Source organism: Cebus imitator, unplaced genomic scaffold (genome assembly GCF_001604975.1).
Source record: "Cebus imitator isolate Cc_AM_T3 unplaced genomic scaffold, Cebus_imitator-1.0 Scaffold431, whole genome shotgun sequence".
Lineage (NCBI taxonomy): Eukaryota > Metazoa > Chordata > Mammalia > Primates > Cebidae > Cebus > Cebus imitator.
This window is the reverse complement of record NW_016107746.1, coordinates 320,282-339,052: the sequence shown is the minus strand read 5'-3', so window position 1 is coordinate 339,052 and position 18,771 is coordinate 320,282. Positions and strand designations below refer to the sequence as shown.

The 18,771-nt window shown below is 35.7% G+C and overlaps 1 protein-coding gene across 3 annotated transcripts; it reads right to left on the bottom strand.

Moving 5' to 3' along the window:
• Positions 1-1,809: 1,809 nt before the first annotated feature.
• Positions 1,810-18,176, bottom strand: LIPF (lipase F, gastric type). Of its 3 annotated transcripts, none has more exons than XM_017510114.1 (10): positions 18,133-18,176; positions 13,140-13,255; positions 12,854-12,971; positions 11,807-12,005; positions 10,626-10,735; positions 8,277-8,413; positions 6,392-6,538; positions 4,790-4,861; positions 4,347-4,418; positions 1,810-2,178 (listed from the first exon to the last, which is right to left on the bottom strand). In XM_017510114.1, exons 2-10 carry the CDS (start codon positions 13,242-13,244, stop codon positions 1,942-1,944), a joined length of 1,197 nt encoding a protein of 398 aa, XP_017365603.1. In that variant the 5' UTR covers positions 13,245-13,255; positions 18,133-18,176; the 3' UTR covers positions 1,810-1,941. The 3 variants fall into 3 exon arrangements, with proteins under 3 accessions (XP_017365603.1, XP_017365602.1, XP_017365604.1); XM_017510113.1 differs by lacking the exon at positions 18,133-18,176 and adding an exon at positions 17,051-17,069 and having other exon boundaries at positions 1,846-2,178; XM_017510115.1 differs by lacking the exon at positions 18,133-18,176 and adding an exon at positions 17,051-17,069 and having other exon boundaries at positions 1,942-2,178; positions 11,807-11,906.
• Between the last annotated feature and the right edge of the window lie 595 nt (positions 18,177-18,771).

Here is an 18,771-nt window from a genome sequence, read left to right as displayed (position 1 = left end):
GATTTGCTTCAAATTAGGATGAGAGAAGTGGCTAGAGGTACAGATGAAACCAGATTATGAAACAAGTTTATGTATTGATAACTGTTGAAGCTGACTAATGGTACAAAGGGGATTATTAAACTATTCTGTCCAAAATTATATATGTTTAACATTTTTTATATTACAAAGGAGAGGCAGTATTCAAAGTTGATTCCAGGGTCTCAATCCCTGCAGATTATGAAACAAGGCTATGTATTGATAATAGTTGAAACCGAGTAATGGGTACAAAGGGGATATTAAACTTTTCTGTCTAAAATTATGTATGTTTAACATTTTTTTATATAACAAAGGGAAAGTATAGCTAGAGGAGAGGCAGTATTCAAAATTGATTCCACAGTCTCACTCCCTGGTTACTGGGAGAACTTCATTAACTTGACATTTATTTGGCTCAGAGACATGGGGATGATGAATTTGAGTTTGAAATGATTGAGCTTGACATGGTAAGAGGTTTCCCAAGGAGTGATTACAACAGGCAGATAGAAATAAACTCTTGAAGATTAGCTGATAAATTGACAGTTCAAACTAACATATGAGAGACAGCAAAGCTGCTGTGGAAGCAATAAGATAGTATTTAATTGTGTTCAAAATCCAAACCAGAACAGCCTGCAGCTGCTGAGTACAGACTAAAAGAAAGGCAGATAGCTGGAAAAGCATAAGAGACTGCAAGAGTCTAATGATTGTTCTTTTCTCAAGAAGGTAGAGTTGATGAAACATCTGAGTCCTTAACTGCTTCCACCAACATGTACATTTGTAGCTAGCCACTGACATGATCATGTTAGTTTAGTAGTCTGCCAACAAAGTTGGCACTGAAATATTGAAATAAAGGCTCCTAAATTATCTTCTTTTAGCAATTTCTTGCTTAAAATAAATTGTTTGGGCTTCCTAAGAAACAAAGATTGAGGAATGTAACAATATAATAAACATTGTTAGCATGTTTTTGTGAATACTCACTATGTTCTACACATTATGCTGGGTACAAGATATTCCTTATCTCATTCATATTTTATACATCAAATGCTAACATAGCATAATAGGTGTTATTTGAATAAATTAATTGCATAAAATATGAGGTCACAAATTTGTGGGGTTAATAAAATTTCCCAGGTAAGGCAAGGCTGTATGTTTTTAGAAATTTTGAAAGTTTGGGTTAGCCTTTTTTTTTTTTTTTTTTTTTTTCTGATGGCAGTTGTACATCCTAATTTATATATCATGGGAATGTTTCTGGACCCTATGGCAGGGATTTCAAAAATAGTTCGGTTAGTTGGTGTCTATTTGGTAGTCAAGACCCAAAAACATGAGGGCAGAACAATAGTAAGTAGCACAGCATATCCTTTTCCTCCCAAATTCCTGAATCAAGGTTGAGGTCACTGTTACGTCCCAAACTACACTTGCTCTCCTCTCCCTGGGAAGTGAAAGTGAGTTGATTTATTTTATATCCCAACTGAGCTTTCCATAAGATTAAATATGCAAAAGAGCAAGTGATAGCCCCACTGCACAGATGGAAAGACTCAGCATCATCAACAATAGAAAGCAGTATACTCAGTATCAAGTGTACATGAGCAGAGTGACTATGAAGCCAATACTGTCATTTAGTAACACTCATGGTTCACAGCTCATATATAAGTGAGTTCAGAAGCGAAATTGAATGGGAAAATGGAAAGAGAAGCTTCATTTCCCCAGAAATATGTTCTCTCGAGTGTTTCTAGATAAATTTTCAGGTGAAAAATTAAATTTTTTTAAATTAAAAAAATTCAAAATGACAAATGGAAGTTTGTTGATGCTAGTATATTTCTAAAGTCAAAATTACAGAAAGAAGTACTGCATGTCAAACATTACAGAACTCTATGTGTGAGAGAATAAAGTATTTTGGAAAAACAAATGGATAATTCTTTAAATCCAGAACTACTTTTTGTTGTCTGACATCATGGAAACAATTTCATTGTAAACTTCTTGAGGGGCATCCATTGCCCAGATAAAGTCCAAGTGATTATAAAAGGGAATCTCCTTGTGGTAAATAAGATTGGGGAGTTTTGGAAGCAAAATGCCAACGTCTTGGGGGTCAGCCAATAGGTCATTGCCACCATTCCACACTGCAATTGGTACATTCATGGCTGTCACATTGTAGTAGGGAGGCTTAGGCTAGAAAACACAAGAGAAAGAATCAGAGTTTAGGTAACAACACTTTAAATCCAGTACTTCTTCTTCTTCAAGTAGAGTGTAAAACATTAACTGACAGTTTTATAAGTGAATTCTAGCAATGATTGCACAGAGAAAACCACCTTTATCCACAGAGCAAAGTGAATGCAATATGTTTTAGATCAGTGCTTCTCAAATTCTAATGGACCTGTGAATCACCTGAGGATCTCATTGAAATAAAGATTCTAATTCAGTAGATTCAGTGGAAGAGCCTGAGATTCTGCATTCATAGGTGATGCTGATGCCATTGGCTCCAAACCATGCTCTGAACAGCAAGGCTTTAGACAGTAAGTCTTACAAATTAAGAACATAGATTGCAACTCAAGCTAAGGGAAATGGATTTGATTAGATTCTAATTGTTAATAGGTTGTTTCTACCTAAACACTCCAAAGTATGATCTTAGAATGTCCCAAGTCATTTATTTCAGCTTTGTATTGACTTCCCAGTATGGTCAGGGGATAGGTCAGTTGGTTCAGTTACAGAGCTGTAATTGTTGAATAGCTACCTGAATATTTTCAAAATGTTGCTTCAAATTCTGAGAAAGGGTGTTATCATCTCCATGTCCTATTTCTCAAAAATCACAATCACACATAAATTTTAAAGAGGTTTACAAAGTAGAAAAGGGAATAAGAGAATCATCTCCAATTTTCTTGCTGCCCAGAGAGAATTTTGTTAGTTTATTTAGATCATAATTTCAGGAATAGTAATCCAATATACTAAAAGTTTCTGTATTCTCACCTTTTGTGTAATAGCCAGCTTGCCATAGCAAAATATTTTATGGTATTTAATTTCCCTAATATTTTCATGATTTCTATTATATTTCCTAAATATTAGAGAAAAGGGAGCAGTGTGGAAAATATTCATGATTATAAACCCACTTTGTTTTACTTACATCCCGTTATTCAAAGAATTTTCTAGATGCTGGCCCTGGCTCTTAAATTAGTGTCACTGCTTCAGTTAGTTAAAGACCAATCTGGTATGTTATTTGTTTGGTTGGAAGAAGGGTGGACTTTGGGACTGAGTTTCTATGTCCCACTTGTTCCTCTAAGATGAAGTCTTCTTATTATGATTATTAGAGCCCAGCAGAAAGAGACACTCAAAGCAAATCTGTGTTTTGGAGGTTTAAGAAGATGATGGTGGGAGGAAAAACATGTTTTCAACAAAAGTTTGATCTCATGCTATTCTGAAAACGTTAAAGACATAACACAAAATCAAGGTGGGGGGCATCTTCTCTACACATAGAATACTGTTATTAAAGCATATAAATCCCTTATAAATTTTGAGTCATGGAAACACGTTAAGCTTAGTAGAGTTGTTCAGCTACTACTTGGATGGAAAAATTAGATGTGGTGAAAAGGAAAAATAGAAGGTTACAAAATACTGTAGGGTACTTCCTTTGTTCAACATTAGTCAGTGATACCCTGAACTAAGAGCTTATAGATGTTATAGCATGAAATCCTGTCAACAACCTCCTGAGCCCAAGTGGAGAGATGAAGAAATGATTGCCCAAACTCATATTGACTACAGATAAGATAAACTCCAAGGTCTGGATTCTTAGGATGATAAGTGTGAGGACTGCTTAGTATGTCTGCCTGTGCTAAAGGCCTCTTCCTGTTGTAAAATATTTCCAGCCTTGACCTGCAAGCACAACATATTTTTCTTCTATATGGGCATATATTCTGGTGAAATCACTCCTCTGGCTGTCAACAAAGGAAAGAGTATTGTTTAAGAAGACCAGAAATTCCAACTCTATCTCATGAATGATTAGAATTATCAGCTTATTATATTAGGTATTTGTACTTCAGAAAAGAGAGAACAGTGTGTTGGGGATCTGGGATACTGGACAGGTCAGTGTAATGGCAATGGCTAGTGGTAAGTCCTGGGAAGTCTCTCACATATGGGGGTGTTGTACTTCAAGGGTAGCTTTGTAAACCTCTTTAAATGAGCATAGCAACCGAAGCATGAATGCATAGTCATGTGTGAGAATGAGAGACAGGGCATCAACATTCCTTTGGAAAATAGATGTGCAATTAACATAATTTCTTCCTTAACATTCACATAGTTAATATTGTTGTTTAAAATGTGAATAATTCCAACTTTAAGAAGCTTACCTGATTATAGTGCATCATATTCTGAGCTGGGCTTCCCCAATCATAAGCTTGAAATTTCCCAGACTTAACAGCCTAATGTAGGGAAATTAAAAACAAATAAAAATTATTATATTGTGAAAAATAAAATTCAAACATTTCCAAGCAGTTTATTTTCAATTTAAACAATTATAAAACATTTTTCTTATTCCAAAAGGTTATTTATAATCCAGGACAAGGTATTTAAGTAAGTTTAAATGCAACTTTACTCAATTTTTCTTGCATGCCAAGTCATAAAAAGCATTTGCTTCTTTGAAATAAATTCATAGTTATTTTTGTGTGGTAGTCAATGCCAGAAAAATTACCTGCTAGGTGCACTCGGCAGGATATTTTAAGAATGTGCTTAGGTAAAATGTAAAGTGTTGAGGCCCACAAAATAAATTTTAACAGCATTTGAAAAGTGATACCTGGGTCCAATGGAAGATGTTTTGAACAGAAGTTCCTGCCGGGTTATGTGACAGATACACATCCAAGCGACTCTAGAAATCAGCACACACATATGACATATATATACGTCGACATACTCAGTATCTCAAAAACAGTTAAGATCTGTGTTTTCTGATTCAGGTCAAGTGTTTAAAGGTAACATTTACTGGTAGGATATGAACGACACATTTGCATGTCACTTCAGAATTTGCAAAGTGCAATTGCATGTGTTAACCCATTTAATTTGTATCTGCCTAATGAGGAGAGCTTATTAGTTCCATTTTATCAAAATGAAAACTGAGGCACAAAGAAGTTTAGAGAAATGTCTAATATTCACACAGAATAGAGCCAGATACTTTAATGCAGGTCCCTGAATCTAAATTCTCAGCTTTTATGCTTCTCTACCCAGTGCCAGAGTGCTGTAGTTAAATATTCACACACAGGCCTTTTGCTTTGCAGAACCCCAGATAGCAAACTGAAGTCCCTTTCTCCACTTGCAGAGGGCCACTCCATAGTGGGTCTTAATGCCATTAATATAGTAGACTGTGGCCAGAGTGAAAAAAATTGGCCATCTTCATTGAAGACTGAAGATTCTCTTCTGCAAATTATTACACAGAAGATGAAATTTCTAATTTCCTTTGTCTTATTTTACTATTATTTTTCTTATTAGACTCTCACTAATGGAATACAGCAATTTTTTCTGCCTTTACTTAGTGTGATGAGGATAGGCTACTCTCTGTTAAACTCCACATATGGAATGACAGATAACTACAACACTTCATAGAATTATACCTTCTTATCAATAAACATAATTTTCTTAGGTGTTCAATGGTATAAACTATATAATTTTGAGTGAAGACAGTTGTCTATGATTAACAGTAGAAAACCTTATATGATATTACTATGTGCTCGATGCTTTGTACAACGTTCTATATGCTTTAAACATACTAGCTCATTTGATCATCAAAATAATGGATTTTGTGGATGAGGAAATCAAGACAGAGGAGTTTAAGTCGGTTCCAAATGTAGGGTTTGAATTTAAACTGATCTAAATCCATACTCTTAACTACCTTATGATAGTGTATTTTGTCCATACATTTTAAAACCCCAACTCAGTACAAAGTGAGTAAAAGGATAGATAAAGAAGATGGGCAAAGTCTTACATAAATAGTTGCTCAGAAATATGGTCTATAAGATTTATGGAAATGATTATCAGTGTTAAAAATCTTTATTGAAAACATTTATTCAATACCTAGACATTTTTCTCACAGAGGAGCCTATCAAAACATATGGTTCAATCCATTCTCTCACAGAATTTAAATGTAACACCTATTATTTAGGTGCTCATAGTAAGTAGTGAATTTTTTTTTCTTCATGTTGTTTATTTTAGGGGCAATCAGGGTAAAGGAAGGACTCTGGAAATGATGAAATTGGGAGCAATGATTTGTGAATTCTCTTGTGTTTATCAGGATATCACAATTCTAAACCTGCTCCTAGTTCTCATAAAGCACCAATTCTAAGTGGCAATGAAACAAGTAATCAAGGATGTTGCTCAAAATATAGAAATTGCAATGAATACAAACCGTGTTGAAGTTCTTACTGTCAAATCCACAAAAGATAAATAAGGCATTGCTGCAAACGCGATTCAGTGTCTCACGGGAGCACACTTCAGTAGCAAGAAATTGATCAAAGAAGTTGTGTGGGAGGAATAATTTGTCACCAAATATCATCTGAAAAATAAAGGCATTATTAGAGGGTTGTAGCAATCAAGCTGGAGAAAAGACTCACTAATTTATCTAATCTATTTATACATGTGTGATTAGGATGATGATATATTCCAATTTTTACATGTTGTTTTAGGAATTTCCAATACTTTCAGTTGGTTAATTCCCTCAATAAAGTTGTGAAATGGGCAGCACAGATATCAATACTGGGTATCTACTGTGGCATTCAGAACTGTACTGACTGCTAACAGGAAGTATAAGACACAAAGAGTTACAATCTAGTTGGGGTGATAGGAGTTGTGGGATGAAATCTTTAAACAACATGGCAGACTGTCATAATGAAGAGTCAAGATGTGAGATTTCAGCAATGAATTACGAAAAGTTTTGGAGGAGAAATGGTGACTTGGCCATATTTTCAAAAAAGCCTTTACAGAGGCAATGAGGCTCAGTATAAGAACTGAAGCCTAGGTCCAGTGGCTCACACATGTAATCCCAGCACTTTGGGAGGCCCAGGCGGGTGGATCATGAGGTCAGGAGATCAAGGCCATCCTGGCCAATGTGGTGAAACCCTATCTCTACTAAAAATCAAAAAAAAAATTAGCTGGATGTGGTGGTGCACACCTGTAATCCCAGCTACTCAGGAGGCTGAGGCAGGAGAGTCGCTTGAATCTGGGAGGCAGAGATTGCAGTGAGCCGAGATTGCGCCACTGCACTCCAACCTTGCCACAGAGCGAGACTCCGTCTCAAAAAAAAAAAAAAAAAAAAGATTGAAAGAGTTTGTTCCAACTCTCTTTGAGGAAGGCAAATAATTTGTTATCTCTATTTTATACATAAGGAAACATGAGGTTAACATGAGTCAGCAACTTGGGCTAATTAGAGCTGAATTATACCTAAAATCCTTACCCGAGCCTCTAACTTGAGGTCTAGTGCTTTTTTAAATTTAACTAATGTCTGCATTGCCTATCAGAAAATCTGTGTACAAGTAGGAGATAAGTTCTTAATCAGTGTTGCCAATAAATATATTTGGGTCACCACAAAACTTTAGATTTTAATACAAGTTTTCCAAATGTAGTTTTGGAAAGGCAAGTTCTATTAGGCTTTAGACATATATGTTAATACAGAGTAAAAAGAGATGAACAATACAAAATCATAGAAGGAAATTGCGTCATTACATTTTATAGCCTGAGGCTAAACCATTCTCCTAAAGGAAAGTGGAAAGTAAGTGTGTGTGTATGCGTGTGTGTATGTGTGTGTGTGTTTTACTAGGTAAAAGAATTAGCGTATAAGTATTGGCAAACAAAAGGATTATTAATTCCATAACATGTGTGACTACTGCATAAGGCACTTAATATTTATAATTTATTGAAATCCACATCCCTGTCTTATGAAATGCCCGTTTAAGGATGAAGGAGCTCTTGGGAAAGCCAAAAGGGAAAGCCATGAGAGATCTCAAGGTGTTTGCCCTTGAGATGATTGAGTCAATGACTCAATCATTGACTTAATTCCCCCTTTTCTCCTTTTCCCTTCCCTTCCTTTCCCTCCTCTTTCCAGTCTCTCTGGCACAAGTTTGTTAATCTCCTTATTTGACTATTTTGTTTTGTTTTTATTTCCCCTTCCCTCTCCTGGAGTGGAATCACAGCCTTGACACAACTGTATAGAGTGCTTGATAAACAAACCATTGTGAAAAAGCAAAACTACTTTCAGGCATTGCTGACCCATTACTTAATTAAAGAGAATCAAATACCTTGAAGAGGAATGAAGGAACAAATCTAAGTTTGTTTAAAAGGCTTTTCGTATACTTCACAGTAGCAACCGGAGCTAGAGCATAGAAGGTTTTGATTCTTTCAGCCAGTTTGGGATTGGTGGAAAAGGCAATAAAACCTGAAAAATAACAAGGAACTGGTGAAAAGGGGGTATGTATGTATTTGTGTGTTGTCGTTTGGTTTGTTTTTACAAGTGTGACATTATTTTGGACTTACTAAGGATGGTGTTTGAGACAACCTGAGAAATTGGCATCTCTGCTGGCTCAAAGTGATTAGATTTTTGTGTTATTTGTTTTATTTTCATAGTTTTCTGTAGGGACATGAGGCTAGAACGTTTTAAAAGTTATCATAAACCTTAATCTGACCTTAGAAAATAGGCCGGATTTAGGATACTCATATGGTTACAAAAAATAATTATGTATGCTATATATTTTTATGAATTTAAATTTATCTCTTCACAGTGAGATAACTAACACTTAATATGAGTAGAGTATATAAGTGGAAAGGTTAAGGGTAGAAGTTTAAAATATGACCAAACTCGATTTGAATCCTGGCTCTGTGGTTTGTTAGCTTTGTGGTTTATTAGCTTTGTGACCTTGGACAAGTCACCAAATCTCTAAGAGCTGCTGTTTCCTTATCTGAAATACAAGGATAGTGGTGAGTGCTTCGTTAGGTTGTTAGGAACTAAAGGAAGTAAATCATGTAAAGAAAGAATTTATCATTATTCTTGGCACATAGTAAATACTTGATAAATGAGGACCCAAGAGAAATCAAATATCTATACATTTAAAGACTTTCAGTAATTAATTAATTTTATAAGCGCTAATATACTAGCAGATGAGGATGTGATTACGTAGTTTTCAAGTTTAACTTTGCAGTATAACTACATAGGCAAGGCCCTCTCCCTGTCATTAATGACATATTGATGAGACTCAAGAATGGCCTGAAAAAAACCCTCTCTGATCTAGACATCTGTATAATATGTAGCCTGCTTCTCTTTGTGGAAAATGGTTTTTCTGAGAACACCCTTCATCCAGGTCACGACTATCTTCTTCATGGGTACTATAAGAGTCCTCTAATTGGTTCTCTGCTCCTGCCCCTTTTCCCCTCAGCGACAAAAGGGATCCTGTTATGAATTATGTAGCTCTTCGATTCAAAATTATTCTGCGCTTTTCTTTTTTCTCAAGAGTGAAAGCTAAAATCCCTACAACAGCCAAAGAGCCCTAAACAGTCTTTCCTCTCCAACCCTTGTGATTTCATCGCTCATTCTCTATGTCTCTTTCTCGATTTGATTCATTCACGCAAGACGTGGTCTCACTGCTATTCCTTGAACAAACTAGGTGTGCTCCAGTTCAGATTCTTTCACTTGCTATTCTCTCTTCCTGGAACACCAGCCTGCTAGGTAGGCATATGGCTCACTCTGGCCTCTATCATGGCTTTACCCAGAGGGTGCTTGTGTTACCTATCTACAATTGCTGTGAACCCCTCTGGTGCTCTATAATGTGATTCCCTGGGTTATTTTCTATCCATAGCTTTACCATTATCTAAAATATATTATATTTTACTTTTTTTTTTTTTTGGAAAGTTTTACTCTTGTTGCCCAGGCTGGAGTGCAATGGTGTAATCTCAACTCACCACAACCTCTGCCTCCCAGGTTTCAGTAATTCTCATGCCTCAGCCTCCTGAGTAGCTGGAATTACAGGCATGTGCCACCATGCCTGGCCAATTTTTGTATTATTAGTAGAGATGGGGTTTCTCCATGTTGGTCAGGCTGGTCTTGAACTCCCAACCTCAGCTAATCCACCTGCCTCGGCCTCCCAAAGTGCTGGGATTACAGGCGTGGGCCACCATGCCCAGCCTATATTTTACTTTTTTGCCATTTTTAAACTACTTGATCACATCCTCATCTGCTAGTATACTACTGCCTCTATCACTAGAGTGTAAGTGGTACAAAGGCAGAAGTTTTCATCTATTTCATTTATTGTTGTATTCTTCGGATACATCATAGGAGTCTGCCCCATAAATATGGTCAAATGAATAGAATAAACTCAGTTCAGTGGCCATGTGGTATAATGTTTCAGAGTATATGCTTGGGAGTCAGACTGCCTGAGTTATCTTATTGGTAATAACCATGTTACCTTGCACAAACTGTTTATCCACTTGCTTTGTTTTCCCATATAATAGGAATTATAATTGTCCCTATGTCATTGTGTTGTTGGAGGCATTAAATGAATAGAAAGCAATTAGTGTGGTTGCTAACACACCTACCATAATCACTGGGAAAATGTTTATGAGGAGTAAACCACTTGGCCTTGACTGCCATTACTTACCAATGGTGGTGCCCTGTGAATGGCCAACATAGTGTAGCTGCTTCTGTCCAGTTTTGTTTACAATGAAGTCGATTGTGGCTGGAAGGTCATATTTAGCCATTTCATCAAAGCTGAAAGGAAAAAGACAAAAGTGAATACACTTCCTTGATATAGTTTCTAAAATTCAAGCATTCATAGCCAATGATCCCTTTGGAATATAGAAAACTGCATTATCTAAATATTGATGCTTAGAGACCATCAGTGAGTGTCAGGTGCCTTTGGGTGGCTTCTTATAAACAACTGACATCATTTCTGAAGCACAGCATTACAGCTGCAACTGAATCCAAACAAGATAGTATCTGTAGGTAGGAATTATTTCTATCCTTGAAATGGAATGTCAGATTTAATAATAATGTGTATGCTGTGTTCCAGTGTTATTTTATATAAATCCTATCTTTCTCTATTTCATTATTCACAAATCAGCCAACATATTTTGAAAACGAAAACTGGATTATGCTACCTCCCTATTTGAAAATTCTCAGTGTACTTAGAATGAGGCCCAATACTCTCACTATCACCACTACAGCCCTGTCAGCACCTCAGTCTTTATTCATGTCATTCTCCTTCTGCCCAGCACACCTGGGATACACAGGTTTCTTTTCAGCTCCTAGAACTCTCGGAACACTTTCATGCCTTAGCAACAGCAGCCATATTTTCTTCTGTTCTCCACCTCCATCAGTAATTTCCAAGAATAAGGCACAGGAAGACCAGTGAGAGAAGCCTGTGATAATCTCTCCATGGTATCTGAATTTCACTCTCCCCACCCCTCCTATTGATGATGACTCAGATTGCTCTTCTCCTATCCCCAACTGGGCTTTGACATCCTTCTTGAATCCATATGGACATTCCTTTGGAATTTTCCAGGGGCAGAGAATTTCCTTGCTTCAGCCATATTGTTCATTCCATTTGGAAAAGCACATTCTGGGATCCCTTATGGAGACTCCTGAGATCACAGAAAGTTTGAAGGAAAAGCTACCCTAGGAATGAGGTACATGGAAGAATCCAAGAATGGATTAGAATGAAAATGACTTATTTCTCCTCCTACTTGGAGTGTAATTTGTTAAAAAGGGACTGGATTAGTAGGGGTGAATGCCCATGCTTTTAAAGCCCAATGTTTATTTTTAATTGTCCCTTTTCTTTACCTGAAAGCCCAGAATTCAACTGAGTCCGGTGAATAGTACAAGTTTTTCCTGGCCCAGGTGTTTCCTCTGCTGTTGCCCAGCCACACATCATAACCAGCGTCTGCCAGAATGAAGGCAAGGCTGTTGTTTGGCAAGTTGGCAATCCAGTTTGTGGCTGATGCAAGCAAACCGTGCTGCAAAAACACAACAGGTCTCTGGCCTAAAGAAAAAAAAAATGTTTATAAACTTCATAAATGAATTCCTTATTCTAGGATAAACGTGAGACTAGAAACAGTCTTCCATATGATTAGCATTAAATACATTTGCCTGATTGAGTTGAATATTTTTGACTATCTTAACCATGCTGATAATTTCTCAGGGAGTTGATTTCTCAGGTGCCAACACTTATGAAACTGTACACTTTAAATATGAGCAGTTTATTATATGCCAGTTACATCTCAATAAAACTATTGAAAAATTATATTCTCAGGTAATCCAGCACAATGTTATATTAGGTAAACTGCGAGTGGTAAAATTATGAGTAATCTTTTTTTTTCTTTTTGTGCTTAACAACATTTCTACAAGGAGAAAAGGGTAAACTTTCAATAGTACTAGTGAAAATTGGACTGCATGTGTTTAGGAAATGGGCCTTGAATTGGCTCCCCATCGTCCCCTCTGCAACACACACCATGGCTAACTCTTCCTGATCTTCTAGGTCTTCAACCAGTTAAAGCTTCATCCATGCTTTCCTTGACTCCCCTAGCTGGGTTAGGTGATTTTATTAAAACTTTCAGTTTAACATCCTATGTACAGTTATAGCTTGAGTACATATTATTACAATCACCCATTTACTTATCTATTTGATTGGCTTGATGATGATCTCTTTTAAAACTGAAAATACAGCTTAGTTATTGTTGCATTTCGAGAATAAGCAATACGTTAAATCTTTAGGAAGAAATAAAAGGAGGAAAAAGGAAAGAACAAAAAAGGAAAAGATGAAGGAAGAAAGAAGAGGGAAGGAGGAAGAAAGAAGGAAAGGAAAAAACTGAGAAAGGAAGGGAGATATACCTCTATTCCCTGAATTTATCTTCCCATAAGGAATTCTGTCTACTTCAAGGATATAACCATCTTCAGTCACAACTTCGTATTTTTCATTTGGGTATCCCCAATAAGAAATCATCTGACTCTGAGAAAGAAAACCCAAAACTTTAAATTTTAGTTGATTTTTAGATACATCTAATAAATAAATATTGCTGTTTATTTTTAATTGGTCATATAAAATCTTAAACCCATCATGATTTTAAATAATAGTATCTTTTAGTTGTATAGAGTTTCTTTCCCTAGAGTAACTTACAATGTTCATAGTCACTTCAGGGCTTCCAGGATTTACTTTTCCAAAGAAACCATGTGTAGTTCCCAGTACAGATGTCAAACTCGCCAGTGTTAAAAGTAGCCACATTTTGGACCTGCCTGAAAGAAAAGAATAACCCGTGCCATAGTTAACCCATTATACTTTCATAATGCTCATATTTTATGCCAATTTTACCTTTGTGCCGAGTAAAGGAATGCTTGGGTTTGATTATATTCAGTTGGGAAATAAACTGCGACACATGAATGTCAGCACAAGTAACTTAATGCTTTTAATGCTTAACATGTTTTCACTATTTGATTCCTTTTGTTTAAGAACATTTCCCATTTGGTTTCAAGTCATACTGAATTAATCTTAATTGGCAAAAAATTTTCTCTAATTGGCATAACAATGTATTCTTATTATGCTTTGTGTTTTAGACTTTTACCACTTTCTTTTGAAAGCCCAGATTTGGGTGGGGGATGTGTGGGCCTTTGACTTCTTTAGCTCTAGTCTCTATATAATGTGCTTCAAAGTCAATATGATAATTTTAAATGTTCTTTATAATAGTCATTCCATAAACATTTACTGACTGCGGGTCATTATGTGGATTTAAAAGCTGCTACCACCTTCTCAAAATGGTGCCATAACCAGAGTTATGTGTGAATATAATTTCAGGGGCGTTATTGCTCTTTTAAATTTTTGCTGAATATTGTCTCATTGAAATTACTTAGGTAGGCCTTGAAAATTATAAATCAGCAATGTATTGGATGGTCCAATATCCTTTTTAACAAATATTTAACAATAAAAAGGAAAATTAGTATCATGATTTGAAAAGGATCCAAGAGATTTTCTAATTGAATCCTCACATATTTTACAAATGAGAAATAACAACTCAATTCTTTAATAACAATGCTAATTCTAAGTAAACTCTGAATTAGTGATACTATTTAAATAATCAGCCTTTTACATAATTACTCTAACAAAATTGTTAGGCTTTCTGAGGTGTAGAGCAATACAGGTCAAGAGCAATACAGGCCAGTGATAAAATGTGTTTGTTATTATACATATATATATATTGCACTTTAGGTTCTGGGGTACATGTGCAGAACATGGAGGATTGTTGCATAGGTACCTACATGGCAATGTGATTTGCTGCCTCCATCCCCCCATCACCTATATCTGGCATTTCTCCCCATGTTATCCCTCCCCAACCTCCCTACCCCCCACTGTCCCTCCCCTATTCCCCCCCAACAGACCCCAGTGTGTGATGCTCCCCTCCCTGTGTCCATGTGTTCTCATTGTTCAACACCTGCCTATAAGTGAGAACATGTGGTATTTGAGTTTCTGTTCTTGTGTCAGTTTGCTGAGAACGATGGTTTCCAGATTCATCCATGTCCCTACAAAGGACACAAACTCATCGTTTTTATAGCTGCATAGTATGCCATGGTATATATGTGCCAAATTTTCCTCGTCCAGTCTATCATCGATGGGCATTTGGGTTGGTTCCAGGTCTTTGCTATTGTAAACAGCACTGCAGTGAACATACATGTTATGTGACTTTATAATAGAACGATTTATAATCCTTCAGATATATACCCAATAATAGGATTGTTGGGTCAAATGGAATTTCTATTTCTAGGTCCTTGAGGAATCGTCACAATGGTTGAACTAATTTCACTCCCACCAACAGTGTAAAAGTGTTCCTATTTCTCCGCATCCTCTCCAGCATCTATTGTCTCCAGATTTTTTAATGATCAACATTCTAACTGGCGTGAGATGATATCTCAGTGTGGTTTTGATTTACATTTCCCTAATGACCAGTGATAATGAGCATTTTTTCACATATCTGTTGCCCTCATGTATGTCTTCTTTTGAAAAGTGTCTGTTCAAATCCTTTGCCTACTTTTGAATGGGTTTGTTTGTTTTTTTCTTGTAAATCTGTTTTAGTTCTTTGTAGATTCTGGATATTAGCCCTTTGTCAGATGGGTAGATTGCAAAAATTTTTTTCTCATTCTGTTGGTTGCACGTTCTCTCTAATAATTGTTTCTTTTGCTGTACAGAAGCTCTGGAGTTTAATTAGATCCCATTTGTCTATTTTGGCTTTTGTTGCCAATGCTTTTGATGTTTTAGTCATGAAGTCCTTGCCTATGCCTATGTCCTGAATGGTTTTGCCTAGGTTTTCTGCTAGGATTTTTATGGTGTTAGGTCTTATGCTTAAATCCTTAATCCATCTGGAGTTAATTTTAGTGTAAGGTGTCAGGAAGGGGTCCAGTTTCTGCTTTCTGCACATGGCTAGCCAGTTATTCCAACACTATTTATTAAACAGGGAATCCTTTCCCTATTGTTTGTTTTTGTCAGATTTGTCAAAGATCAGATGGTTGTAGATGTGTGACCTTGCTTGAAAATAGGCTAATTGATGAGCCTGCAAGATCTAACCCCTCATAAAAGCTGAGTAGGTTCCAGGTTAAAGTAGCTTGCCCATCTTAAAATTTATCAGCCTTGCTTGTCAATATGTGGTTCTTGGGGCAACTAGTCAGCATTTTCTCTTGTACAATAACTAGGAATTTCATATACATATAAACTTAGAATGAAACTCATGCTCCTTCCAATTTTTTTTATTTTGACCGAAATTTCAACTCATAACTATCTTTTTTCAAAGATCATTTCTGTAGGACTCCAACTTTCTGATCTTACGATATATATATTTATTTATATATATCACATTATCTTAATATATCATTTATTTATATATATCATAAGATTAGTTTCTCAAACTGATCATATTTATATATACATTTGAGAAACTAGGTCTCACTCTGTCCCCCAGGTAGGAGTACATACATATATGATATAGTAATATATTTATGTAAATTCTTATATTTATGTAAATAAATATATTTCTATATCATATATGTAAATATATATATATTTGAGAAACTAGGTCTCAATCTGTCACCCAAGGTAGCATGATCATAGCTCATTGCAACTTTGATCTCCTGGTTCTTGGTCCCAAGTGATTCCCCCCGCCCCTGGCCCCGCTTCCACAGTAGCTAAGGCTATAGGAGTGCATCTAGCTATTTTTTTTTCTCTTTTTTTAGAAATTGGGTGTTCCTACATTACCCGGGCTGGTCTTGAACTGGCCCCAAGGTATTTTCCTGCCTGGGCTTCCCAAAACACTGGGATTATAGACACGAGCCACCACATCTGGCCCTATAGACAACATTTGATATTAGACCTACAACCCTTGGACTTCCTTCTATGTTGTAGTCACCAACTATAAGTTTGAGAATCTTCAGATACTAAGCTCATGAAAAAGCTTCAATGGAGAAGTGATATTGTCCTCAAATATCCGAAGGGAAGCCATGTAGAGGACAGTTTTACATCAATTTATTTTTAGTGTGTCAGAAATAAATTATTCATTAAATATTTATTGAGAAACTGTGTGTTAGCAATATTTGGAGGTCATATATAGAAATATTTGACTTGAATACAGTGAAGAAATTGTAATATTTGGATCTTTGGATTCAAGTGAAATTCTTTGAAAAGTGGTGACTTCTCAGTTGCTGATAATATGTCAACAAAACCTATTTATAGTAATACATGCAGAGCACATGGCATAGTTCCTGATTTACAATAAAGCCAGACCAGAACTCTCAAGATCTAAATCTGACCCTCTGGTCTAATAGTTTGGCCACTGATTTAGTATAGAATTAGATTTAAGGGTGTCTCTTAAAAGTCAGTTTTTAACTAAGCCTTGTCTTTACCATGATATTTTAGGGAGGGATAACCCTGTATATAAAAACTAACCAGCAGTATTGTAACATTCAAACCAGAGGCTTTCATCAAACGTTTCAGGAACCCACAAGGTCTCCATTAAGTGATTTGCCATTGTAAAGTGAGGATACTTAACCTACTGTTTGCATTGGAGTACATACCAACAGGCTCAAAGGAGTTCAAGGTCAGAATAAATTTCTCAAAATGCTTGTTACCAAGTGCTACGAAAATACCAGTAGTTAACATGTACAGAGGATCCACTGTGTGCTGAACTGTGTGTTCAACATAGTATATATGAAGTGAACTATCTTTGTTAAGACAGTTTTCCCATCTATAAAATAGGGCCTGTAACAGTTCATTTCTCTATGTTAGAAGAATTCATTATGATAACAAAAGTAGAGTTCTTAACATGCTGGGTATCTTATAAACATTGTTTAAATATAGTTATTATTATTATCTCCTTTAATAATTCTCATAACAACTCTATGAAGTAGGTAGCATTATATTGTCCATTTTACAGATAAGCAAGGTAAGGCTAAAAGAGGACTCATCCAACCAAAATATAGAAAGTAGTGTAGCTCATATTTGGAACTAGATAGGAGTCTGTTTCCAAAGACTATGTTCTTTCCCACTGTAATCCTTCTTCAGTATGACCCTGGGCCAGCTTTTATAGGGAGATCATCCCCAGAGAGATGTATGTAATTTGCTCTAGTCTTCTATTTTGAAAAATTTATAATTTAAATAAATGCTTTAGTAACCTATGAAGTTTAACAATAGTATTAATATGATCAATTCAACAGCAGTTGATTTGAATGATACTAAATATTCAACACAGCACATTAATACAGCCAATTATATGACACTAGAGTACTAGTCTATTCCTTCTCAAAAAGAAGAATCACAGAGACTAGACTTTCACATTAGGAACTTAATAAACAAACTTGTAATTCAATAATTAAGAAATTACAAGACTTTCACATTAGGCACTAACTGCAATAATAAGCAAATTTGTCATTCGATAATTAAGAATCTCATGTCCATACAAAAAAAATTTAAAAAAAATCAAATCCTAGAGGTATAAGCCATAATTCAAACAGATTAATTTATAAAGGTGAATATGCAACAAATATCTAAGCCTTTAAAAAAAAGCAACACTTGAGTTAAAGAAAAAATAAATCTAATAATTCAAATAACAGTTTTGTTCAGCAGAAGTTATACTTACAGTTTCCTCAGAAATAGGATTATGTTTCTCTGGATGGCTAGTATTTTGGTTAATGTTGTATTGACTTCTTATATACAAAACCTTTAACAATAGTCAGATTACTCATCCACTGATCACATTACCAAAAAGACTTAATATCTGGGCATCATCTAATGTTAACAGGACAAAACTAGAAATTAAATATTGCATTCATTTTCACATAGTATTGAGTGCTCACCTTTAACTTTTAACAAACACAAATGTTGGCCAAAGCAGTTCTGAGGGTTAAAATGATTTAGGAAACATTAAAAATAATCCTTGATAGCCTAAACATATAAAAGTTTTTGAGCCAAAGGTATAATGCAGATGATTATATAGTTTGGCTCAGATAAAAAGGCATAAAATGACAAAAGGGCACCTGTTATTCTTTAAATTGCAGTACATAAGCCATTCTGACTAGATGGTTAGATAAGTGAATGTGTTCAGCAAAGATTAATATTTTATTATGGTCTTTGACCAGGGTCTCAAATCCTACAGATAATGGTCTAGCTAATACACAAAACCCAGCCCTTGACCTTTAAGAACATATGTGTGGCGTCTTTTTCTTTATAAGAAATCTAGGCTTAATACCTGGGTAATGAAACACTCTGTACAACAAAC